A 12,282-nucleotide genomic window follows, 5' to 3' on the forward strand; every position below is an offset into this window, starting at 1 on the left:
TAAAGACCGAGGGGTTGTCTTTCAGTGTGCACCTTATTAACTTTGTAGTGCACTACTTTTGACGAGGACTACAAGGTAAAGACCGAGGGGTTGTCTTTCAGTGTGCACCTTATTAACTTTGTAGTGCACTACTTTTGACGAGGACTACAAGGTAAAGACCGAGGGGTTGTCTTTCAGTGTGCACCTTATTAACTTTGTAGTGCACTACTTTTGACGAGGACTACAAGGTAAAGACCGAGGGGTTGTCTTTCAGTGTACACCTTATTAACTTTGTAGTGCACTACTTTTGACGAGGACTACAAGGTAAAGACCGAGGGGTTGTCTTTCAGTGTGCACCTTATTAACTTTGTAGTGCACTACTTTTGACGAGGACTACAAGGTAAAGACCGAGGGGTTGTCTTTCAGTGTGCACCTTATCCTTTCTTCTCCTCCCTCCGTTCCGTCCCCTCCCTCTCCACATGCATCCCTTTCTCTGGCATGGTGGTATATATATGTTTTCTTCTTCTCCCTCTCCACATGCATCCCTTTCTCTGGCATGGTGGTATATATATGTTTTCTTCTTCTCCCTCTCCACATGCATCCCTTTCTCTGGCATGGTGGTATATATATGTTTTCTTCTCCTCCCTCTCCACATGCATCCCTTTCTCTGGCATGGTGGTATATATATGTTTTCTTCTTCTCCCTCTCCACATGCATCCCTTTCTCTGGCATGGTGGTATATATATGTTTTCTTCTTCTCCCTCTCCACATGCATCCCTTTCTCTGGCATGGTGGTATATATATGTTTTCTTCTTCTCCCTCTCCACATGCATCCCTTTCTCTGGCATGGTGGTATATATATGTTTTCTTCTTCTCCCTCTCCACATGCATCCCTTTCTCTGGCATGGTGGTATATATATGTTTTCTTCTTCTCCCTCTCCACATGCATCCCTTTCTCTGGCATGGTGGTATATATATGTTTTCTTCTCCTCCCTCTCCACATGCATCCCTTTCTCTGGCATGGTGGTATATATATGTTTTCTTCTTCTCCCTCTCCACATGCATCCTTTTCTCTTGGTCCTTCTGTAGCTCAGTTGGTAGAGCATGGCGCTTGTAACGCCAGGGTAGTGGGTTCGATTCCCGGGACCACCCATACGTAGAATGTATGCACACATGACTGTAAGTCGCTTTGGATAAAAGCGTCTGCTAAATGGCATATTATTATGGTGGTATATATATGTTTTCTTCTCCTCCCTCTCCACATGCATCCCTTTCTCTGGCATGGTGGTATATATATGTTTTCTTCTCCTCCCTTTTCCTGTAAGGACTATTTTTGTATGGTTTTGTAGTGTTTTTGTAGTGTTTTTAGCTGGGGTGTAGCTGTGCTTATTAGAGCTTGGAGAAGCAAGATAACATTGGAGAGACTCCAGACCCAGTATCCCTCCCTCCCTCCCTCCATCCCTCCCTCCATCCATCGCTCCTTCTCTCAAAGGAAAGAAAGAGTTTGAGAGGAAACAGGACCTGCTCAGAAAACACTGCAGCCTCCCTCACAGGGCTGCTACTTCCCGTATGTGTGTGCATGCGTGCCCTCCACCCCTCTGTTCATCTCTCCTATTCCACTCCCTCTGTGCCCTCCTCTTTCGCACTCTCTCTCCCTCCCTCCATCCTTCCCTTCTCTCTGTTCCTCTCATATCCCTCTGTACCCTTCTCTCTGTTCCTCTCATATCCCTCTGGACCCTTCTCTCTGTTCCTCTCATATCCCTCTGTACCCTTCTCTCTGTTCCTCTCATATCCCTCTGTACCCTTCTCTCTGTTCCTCTCATATCGCTCTGTACCCTTCTCTCTGTTCCTCTCATATCGCTCTGTACCCTTCCCTTCTCTCTGAGCAACACCTTCTATCTGGAACTGTGCAACTGGCCTGCTGTTTACTGCAATTCTGCCCCATATTTAGTACAATACTGCTTATCACCCAACAGGGAAGATGACACCATATAGACCTACTGTACGTATATAATAGCCACAGTTGTCAGATCACATCATAACAATATACTGTTAAGTAAAGTTTTTGGGGCTCAGTTTCTGCTTGTTTTGGCTTTACCTTGTGTGTGGGTCCCAAATGGCACCCTATTCCCTATATAATGAACTACTTCTGAACAGGGCTCTGTATAGGGAATAAGGTGCCATTTGGGACGCGGAGGTTTTGTTGGCCTGAAACATTCAGCTTCAATCAGTTGTTTTTGTTTTATCTCATTTTGTAGGAAGGTTTTCTGTTCTCGCCGAAGACCTTTACTCTCAGATACGAATTTAATCTGGACAGGAAATGCAGCTGGAGGAAAAGTTTCTATATTTAACCCTATCAGTTTCCTGGAGTGACAATAAACCACTATCGTTTACATATTCTGGCTATAGATCATGAATCTCCATTGCTGAGCCGGGACTTTCTGGAGATCAGATGGTGTACAGTTGTTTTCATGAAAAGGAGGAAAATATCTTGTTTCTGTATAAATGTCATGGCCAAGGTTTCTAAAGGTTAGGTTTTTGTGGGTTACAAAGGCTACGTCCCAAATGGCTGCCTATTCCCTATGTAGTGCACTACTTTTGACTAGAAATGTAGTCAGAGTAGAGCATTTGTAAAGGGAATTGGGTGCCGTGCGGGACACAGATAAGGACTGTAGTGAATAATGAACTGAATTGAATCAGGCTGGCATAGCCCCATCCTGTGTGGCGGCCTGGGGCTATACAGTTGAAGTCGGAAGTTTACATACACCTTACATACACATACGCCAAATACATTTAAACTCAGTGTTTCACAATTCCTGACATTAAATCCTAGTATAAATTCCCTATCTTAGGTCAGTTAGGATCACCACCTTATTTGAATTAAGAATGTAAAAATATTAGAGAATGATTTATTTCAGTTTTTTTTCCATCACATTCCCAGTGGGTCAGAAATTTACGTACACTCAATTAGCGTTTGGTAGCATTGCCTTTAAATTGTTTAACTTGGGTCAAACGTAGCCTTCCACAAGCTTCCCACAATAAGTTGGGTGAATTTTGGCCCATTCCTCCTGACATACCTGGTGTAACTGAGTCAGGTTTGTAGGTTCTGCCCACAGATTTTCTATAGGATTGAGGTCAGGGCTTTGTGACGGCCACTCCAATACCTTGACTTTGTTGTCCTTAAGCCATTTTGCCACAACTTTGGAAGTATGCTTTCGGTCATTGTCCATTTGGAAGACCCATTTGCAACCAAGCTTTAACTTCCTGACTGATGTCTTGAGATGTTGCTTCAATATTTCCACATAATCTTCCCTCCTCATGTAACCATCTATTTTGTAAAGTGCACCAGTCCCTCCTGCAGCAAGCACCCCGACAACATGATGCTGCCACCTCCGTGCTTCACGGTTGGGATGGGGTTCTTCGGCTTGCAAGCCTCCCCCTTTCTCCTCCAAACATAATGATGGTCATTACGGTCAAACAGTTCTATTTTTGTTTCATCAGACCAGAGGAGATTTCTCCAAACAGTACGATCTTTGTCCCCATGTGCAGTTGCAAACCGTAGTCTGGCTTTTTTATGGCAGTTTTGGAGCAGTGGCTTCTTCCTTGCCGAGCGGCTTTCTGGTTAAGTTGATATAGGACTTGTTTTACTGTGGATATTGATACTTTTGTACCTGTTTCGTCCAGCATCTTCACAAGGTCCTTTGCTGTTGTTCTGGGATTGTTTCGCACTTTTCGCACCAAAGTACGTTCATCTCTAGGTCACAGAAAGCGTCTCCTTCCTGAGCGGTATGACGGCTGGTCCCATGGTGTTTATACTTGTGTACTATTGTTTGTACAGATCAACGTGGTACCTTCAGGTGTTTGGAAAATTGCTCCCAAGGTTGAACCAGACTTGTGGAGGTCTTGGCTGATTTCTTTTGAATTTCCCATGATGTCAAGCAAAGAGGCACTGAGTTTGAAGGTAGACATTGAAATGCATCCACAGGTACACCTCCAATTGACTCAAATGATGTCAGTTAGCCTGTCAGAAGTTTCTAAAACCATGACATCATTTTCTGGAATTTTCCAAGCTGTTTAAAGGCACAGTCAACTTAGTGTATGTCAACTTCTGACCCACTGGAAATGTGACACAGTGAATTATAAGTGAAATAATCTGTTGGAAAAATGACATGTCATGCACAGAGTGGATGACGTAACCGAATTGCCAAAACTATAGTTTGTTACAAGAAATTTGTGGAGTGGTTTAGAAATTAGTTTTAATGACTCCAACCTAAGTGTATGTAAACTTCCGACTTCAACTGTATGTATCAAGCATTTCAGAGTAGGATTGCTGATCTAGGATCAGGTTCGCCCTTACATATAATGTTATTCATTGTGATCGAGAAGGCATAACTGATCCTAAATCAGCACTTCTTCTCTGAGACGCTGGATACATCTGGCCCTGATCTGTAGCTTATACCCCTCTACTACACTCTCCTAACAAGTTGGTTGTCTTTGTGTGTCTTTGAGGATATTTTATTAGACTCGGGGTGTGTGTGTGTGGGGGGGAGTGCTAGGTCCCCCATGTGTGTTTGTGTGTGTGTGTGTGTGGGGGGGGGTGTTACGTCCCCTATGTGTGTGTGTGTGTGTGTGTGTGTGTGTGTGTGTGTGTGTGTGTGTGTGTGTGTGTGTGTGTGTGTGTGTGTGTGTGTGTGTGTGTGTGTGTGTGTGTGTGTGTGTGTGTGTGTGGGGGGGGGGGTGTTAAGTCCCCTATGTGTGTTTTAAATATCAGAACGTTCCAAACACTTTGCACATTTGACATGTTTCATTTCCCTCCTCTGATCTGTGTCTCTCGCTCAGATGCATTTGATCTAGGAGGAGTGTGTGTGTGTGTGCGTTATGTTGATCCGATGAAGCGTATCGCTGGCGTAGTGTGTGTGTTGATAATAAAGTAGATGGCAGAGCATTCCTCCTTCCTAGAGAAAAGAAACACACTCACAGCCCCACACACTACACACACACACCAAACACACTCACAGCCCCACACACTACACACACAAGGGAGACCAAATCCCTAAATGCCCTTTCAAGCCTCTAGTTCACCAACATCCTGTTATCACAGATTCAACTTCCCATCTCTCTCCAAAATATACACTATATCTAACCCCTCTGTGTGTGTGTGTCTCTCTGTGTTTACAGCCTAAATTTATCTGCTGCCTCTCTCCCCCCCCCTAATAAAGGCTGACTGTGTGTGAGGCACGGATAGGACCAAACAAAGACAGCAGTCTTAATGAGACATTCATTAGCAGACATCCCATCATATCTGTCTGGCACTCAGACATACGTCCACAGTGTCTGGGCTGGAGGAATGGAGACGGAAGGGAGAGAGAGGTATTGGGGGTGAGAGGGCGAGACAGAGGTAGAGGTAGAGAGAGAGAATGTGAGGGTCATTTGGGAGTGTGTGTGTGGGCGTTGGTTCTCACCTTCAGACAGTGGAGCAAAATGATGAGGTATGTCTGGAACTCTTTCCTCTCCTCCGCCACTCTCATCCCTTCACCCCTCTCTTCTCGCTGATGAATAATGCAAGAGATGTTTGGCTCCTCATCCGCCATTCCTCTCCATCTCCCTGTGTCTCTCAGGCTTTGAAGGACTCTAAAGCCCCTCATGCGTGACTGTAAGGTAGACACAACGAGGGATGAAGGGGGGATGTGGGCAGTGTGGTGGCCTAAGGCTGGTTAAGAAGATACCTGTTTTTTTTGTTTAGTAGGTGGATCACAAGAAGGCCTTCAGTTTTTTGGCAACAAACCGATTCCTCCAAGGCAACAGGCTATGATTTTGGACAGTAAAGTAACTTGTCTAAAAAAAAAAATCTCTCCCCTCCTATCATTCCTCAATCCCACACCGCTTTCTTCTAAATGATTCAGGATACTGATTTAGCTATTTGGCTACTCCTCTCTGTGTCCAGGAGATCTGCGTTATAACCAGAACATCCTCCAAAGTGTCCTTACTTAAGGACACTTCAACAAGGCTCTGAATAAAGCTGTCCTACGTCCAAACATAAGCATGTCGTTTTGTCCCGAAAATAAGCTCATATCTATGCAGACACCAAATCTATGCTCCTTTAATTGAAATGTAATTCTCTTGGATAGTAACCTGTTGGCAGCGTCCTGGGTTAAGGAATGTTGTTTTTGGATGGTCAAGTCCCTCAGTTAAGAACCTGATTCTCTATTGGATCAGGCTGCGTGTTTGGGTACGCTTTCGTTCTCTGATTATAGCATGGTGTTGTGTCTGTCAGAGTTCCAGCAGGAGATGGATCCTCGGGTTAACTGTACCAAGAAGCTCCGTGTCCACATCAAGCAGGACCCATGGAACCTCCCCAGCAGCGTACAGGCCCTCACACACACCATCGCCAAGTTCGTCGAAGGTAAGATGCACACGCTGAGACCTTGAAAAAGCCTCTGTAATGAGTATGTCTCCATCTGCAGTAAAAGTCCACAGAGATACAAACTTGAGGCAGTGCACCATACAGTACACACAGAACACTGGACACAAAGGCCTTCATCCACACATTAGCCAAGTTGGAAGGTTAGTGCTGAATATGGTACATGCACACCAATTACGACAAAACTCGGGAACATCACACCAATTACAACAAAACTCGGGAACATCACACCAATTATAACAAAACTCGGGAACATCACACCAATTACAACAAAACTCGGGAACATCACACTAATTACAACAAAACTCGGTAACATCACACCAATTACAACAAAACTCGGTAACATCACACCAATTACAACAAAACTCGGTAACATCACACCAATTACAACAAAACTCGGTAACATTACACCAATTACAACAAAACTCGGTAACATCACACCAATTACAACAAAACTCGGTAACATCACACCAATTACAACAAAACTCGGTAACATCACACCAATTACAACAAAACTCGGTAACATCACACCAATTACAACAAAACTCGGGAACATCACACCAATTACAACAAAACTCGGGATCATCACACCAATTACAACAAAACTCGGTAACATCACACCAATTACAACAAACCTCGGGAACACCACACCAGATGCATCAAAACTCGGGAACACCACACCAGATGCAACAAAACTTGGGAACACCACACCAGATGCAACGAAACTTGGGAACACCACACCAGATGCAACAAAACTTGGGAACATTACACCAGATGCAACAAAACTTGGGAACATTACACTAGATGCAACAAAACTCGGGAACATTACACCAGATGCAACAAAACTCGGGAACACCACACCAGATGCAACAAAACTCGGGAACACCACACCAGATGCAACAAAACTCGGGAACACCACACCAGATGCAACAAAACTTGGGAACACCACACCAGATGCAACAAAACTTGGGAACATTACACCAGATGCAACAAAACTTGGGAACATTACACTAGATGCAACAAAACTCGGGAACATTACACCAGATGCAACAAAACTTGGGAACACCACACCAGATGCAACAAAACTTGGGAACATTACACTAGATGCAACAAAACTCGGGAACATTACACCAGATGCAACAAAACTTGGGAACACCACACCAGATGCAACAAAACTTGGGAACATTACACCAGATGCAACAAAACTTGGGAACACCACACCAGATGCAACAAAACTTGGGAACATTACACCAGATGCAACAAAACTTGGGAACACCACACCAGATGCAACAAAACTTGGGAACATTACACCAGATGCAACAAAACTTGGGAACACCACACCAGATGCAACAAAACTTGGGAACATTACACCAGATGCAACAAAACTTGGGAACACCACACCAGATGCAACAAAACTTGGGAACATTACACTAGATGCAACAAAACTTGGGAACATTACACCAGATGCAACAAAACTTGGGAACATTACACCAGATGCAACAAAACTCGGGAACACCACACCAGATGCAACAAAACTTGGGAACACCACACCAGATGCAACAAAACTTGGGAACATTACACTAAATGCAACAAAACTTGGGAACATTACACCAGATGCAACAAAACTTGGGAACATTACACCAGATGCAACAAAACTCGGGAACACCACACCAGATGCAACAAAACTTGGGAACATTACACCAGATGCAACAAAACTTGGGAACATTAGACCAGATGCAACAAAACTCGGGAACATCACACCAGATGCAACAAAACTTGGGAACATTACACTAGATGCAACAAAACTTGGGAACACCACACCAGATGCAACAAAACTTGGGAACACCACACCAGATGCAACAAAACTTGGGAACACCACACCAGATGCAACAAAACTCGGGAACATCACACAAAACAGATGCATAAATATAAAGGTTTGAGATGAAACCACTTAAACTGAGTTGTAGAGCAGAAGCCTCTCCTGGTTAGTCCTTAGCATCCCAAATACAGTGCCTTCAGTAAGTATTCATACCCCTTGACTTATTCCACATTTTGTTGTGTTACAGTAGAGGTGGGGAACCTTTTTGCCATCAAGGGCCATTTGGATATTTATAAATTAATTTGGGGGACATATTATTACAATTTGCTATTTTCTCCATTATTCATGTTTTAATGTGACTTTGATCATTGACATTGGTTTTATAGTTTAAATATCAATTTTATGATGTTTTTGTCCTTGAGTATTTAGAAACGTGCTAGTCCTATTTAAATAAATATTAGTATTGTAAGTAATGTTGTTATTATGATTGCTTGTTCAAACTCACCTCTAATACGATGGCTGAAACTGCTTATCTTTGACGAGGCGTTTGAATTCAGCTGGCAGTGAAGATGACGTTACTCCCAGCCGGTTTTCCTGGTTTGTGTCAGTCCGTCTTGAGCAGAATCGAGTGTTTGCAAGAGTCAGTTTGGAAAAGAACTGCTCACAGCAGGAGGTTGTCCCGAACACAGACGCAAATATAAGTGCAGGTCTCCTCAGAACAGGAAAATGCTCAGCACTAACGTACATTTTGTAGAACTCAAGGAGAGGGAGGCTGTTGTACCTGGCTTGAGCTCACTATTGCTTTGCAGCTCAATGACTTCCTGTTGTAGGCCATCCGGCACATCCGCTGGTTCGACGTTAAACGGGGTTGCAAATATTTTCAACTCTAGTTGTTTACTTTTCAGATCCTTAAACCGCCCACAAAATGTCTTCTCGAGCTTTCCACACTCACCGCCATATTCTGACCTAATCTCAGGCTCTTGTCCTTGCAGAGTAGGACCCCAACCCCTTTCTAGTTGGACTTGCCACAGCCTTAATTTCGCTTCGAACGATTTCACGTTTGACAGCAGATCGCTGAGAAGCTGGTTCGGCCCTTGGAGCTTGATGTTAAAGTCAGACAGACACTTGGTTAAGTCCACCATGAAGGCCAAATCACACATCCACTTGTCATCACTCAGTTCCGCGACAGGTTTCTCTTTCATCTGCATGAATAGTTTTACTTCATCCTTCAGTCCGTAAAACCGCCCGAGCATGTTTTCCCGGCTCAACCATCGCACCTCACAGTGGTAAACCAGATCACCATACTCCGATTCAAGGTCCCTCAATAGCTCTTTAAACTGGCGGTTATCCAGCCCTTTGCTTTTGATAAAATTGAGGGTCGACGGGACAGTTCCCATTACGTTGTTCGGGCTTCAGGGACTGTGTACACAGACTTTCTTGATGTGTGCTGTCGTTGTATACAATTAAATCAGTTGGATCAAGACTGAGACAACTCCTTTCTTTTTTCACTAATGCTGTTAACCCCTTTTTTGAGCAACTTCATTTTTTAAAAACGTAGCTCAAATTTGCTCATAGCCGAGACAAGTAACTCAAACAAGTCCTCACCTCTGGTGGTGCCATGCATGGCTTCCAAAGACAGCAATTCCTGCCTTGTGTCAAACTCAGCAGTAATCCCATGCACACAAATGGCAAATTGGGCAGTATTTGTTGTCAGTCATTTCATCACATGCCAAAGAGAAAGTTTTTTTTGCAGAGTCCTTCAATGTTTTTTCAATATCTTGTGCCATGTCAGTTATCGCTCCGTGACAATTCTTCAAGACAAACTGACACTTTGGAACAATTTAACGTTGTCTGGTGCTAGCAACTCTGCAGTGGCACGGATACACTCTTTTACGAAATCTCCTTCCGAATGAGGCTTCAGTTTCTTTGCGATAAGCTAGCTCACCACAGAACTTGCTTGCATAACATCTTCCCCATCTAAATGAGGTTTCGTAAAGGCGGCTTGTTGGACACCCCGCTGAAGAGCAATGACTTTATCCACACCAAGTTGTCCTCGCAACTCATTCAGTTTAGCAGGTTTCGAGCTGTAATGAGATTATGTCTAGAGATTGTTTTATATGTAAAAAAATGTATTTATGAATTGGCAAGGGGGCCTGATCAAACGGTCTCGTAGGCCGTATACGGCCTGGAGGCCACCCCTGTGTTACACCTTGAAATTCAAAATGGATTAAATATTGTTATTTCTCACCCATCTACACATAATACCCCATAATGACAAAGTGAAAACATGTTTTTCGATATTTTTGAAAATGTATTGAAAATGAAATACAAAAATATCTAATTTACATGTTTTCACACCCCTGAGTCATGTTAGAATCACTTTTGGCAGCGATTATAGCTGTGAGTCTTTCTGGGTAAGTCTAAGAGCTTTGCACAACTGGATTGTACAATATTTGCACATTATTCTTTTCAAAATTCTTCAAGCTCTGTCAAATTGTCTATTGATCATTGATAGACAACCATTTCCAGGTCTTGCCATAGATTTTCAAGCAGATTTCAGTCAAAACTGTAACTCGGCCACTCAGGAACATTCACAGTCTTCTTGGTAAGAAACTCCAGTGTAGATTTTGCCTTGTGTTTTCGGTTATTGTCCTGCTGAAAGGTGAATTCATCTTCCAGTGTCTGGGGGACAACAGACTGAACCAGGTTTTCCTCTAGGATTTTGCCTGTGCTTAGCTCCATTCCATTTTTTTGTCCTGAAAAACTCCCCAGTTCTTAACAATTACAAGCATACCCATAACATGATGCAGCCACCATTATGCTTGAACACATAGTGGGTGGTACTCTGTAACGTGTTGTATTGGATTTGCCCCAAACATAACACTTTGTATTCAGGACAAAAAGTGAATTGCTTTGCCATATTTTTTGCAGTATTACTTTACTGTATGTTTGAGAATATTCTTAATCTGTACATTTTTTTCACTCTGTCAATTAGGTTAGTATTGTGGAGTAACTGCAATGTTGTTGATCCATCCTCACCTTTCTCCTATCACAACCATTAAACTCTGTAACTGTTTTAAAGTCCAAATTGGCCTCATGGTGAAATCCCTGAGTGGTTTCCTTCCTCTCCGGCAACTGAGTTAGGAAGGATGCCTGTGTCTTTGTAGTGACTAGGTGTATTGATACACCATCCAAAGTGTAATCAATAACCATGCTCTAAGGGATATTCAATATCTGTTTTTTTTGTTTTATTCCCCATCTACAAATAGGTGTTTATTATTTGTGAGGCATTGGAAAGCCTCCCTGGTCTTTCTGGTTGAATCTGTGTTAGAAAATCACTGCTCGCCTGAGGAACCTTACAGATAATTGTATGTGTATGGGGTACAGAGATGAGGATAATTGTATGTGTGGGGTACAGAGATGAGGATAATTGTATGTGTGGGGTACAGAGATGAGGATAATTGTATGTGTGGGGTACAGAGATGAGGATAATAGTCATTCAAAAATCATGTTAAACACTTGTATTGCGCACAGAGTGAATCCATGCAACTTATTATGTAACTTGATAAGCACGTTTTTACTCATGAACTTATTTAGGTGTTGAATACATGTAGACTCAAGATATTTCAGCTTTCATTTTGAACTCATTTGTAAAAATGTCATAATTCCACGTTGACATAATGGGGTATTGTGTGTAGGCCAGTGACAAAAATACCTCATTTTTTAATCAGGCTGTAACACAACAAAATATGGAAAATGTCAAGGGGTGTGAACTCTTTCTGAAGGCGCAGTGTATTCATCCAACATTCTGACTCTATTTATTTCTGTCGGAGTGTGTGTTTGTGTGGGAATTACGTGTGTATGTGTGCCTAAATCCCTGATCAGATCACACTTCTGTCAAAGTGAGTGTGTGTGTGTGTGTGTGTGTGTGTGTGTGTGTGTGTGTGTGTGTGTGTGTGTGTGTGTGTGTGTGTGTGTGTGTGTGTGTGTGTGTGTGTGTGTGTGTGTGTGTGTGTGTGTGTGTGTGTGTGTGTGTGTGTGTGACTTTGTGTGTGACTTTGTT

General features: G+C 43.0%; 1 protein-coding gene across 1 annotated transcript in view; it reads left to right on the forward strand.

The window, feature by feature from the left end:
- Positions 1 to 12,282, forward strand: part of prex2 (phosphatidylinositol-3,4,5-trisphosphate-dependent Rac exchange factor 2) — a 256,124-nt gene that overhangs the window by 182,872 nt on the left and 60,970 nt on the right. Inside the window, 1 exon segment of the mRNA XM_046355953.1 lies at positions 6,254 to 6,382. Within this exon segment, the coding sequence (XP_046211909.1) occupies positions 6,254 to 6,382 (129 nt within the window).

Source organism: Oncorhynchus gorbuscha, linkage group LG07, assembly GCF_021184085.1.
Source record: "Oncorhynchus gorbuscha isolate QuinsamMale2020 ecotype Even-year linkage group LG07, OgorEven_v1.0, whole genome shotgun sequence".
Lineage (NCBI taxonomy): Eukaryota > Metazoa > Chordata > Actinopteri > Salmoniformes > Salmonidae > Oncorhynchus > Oncorhynchus gorbuscha.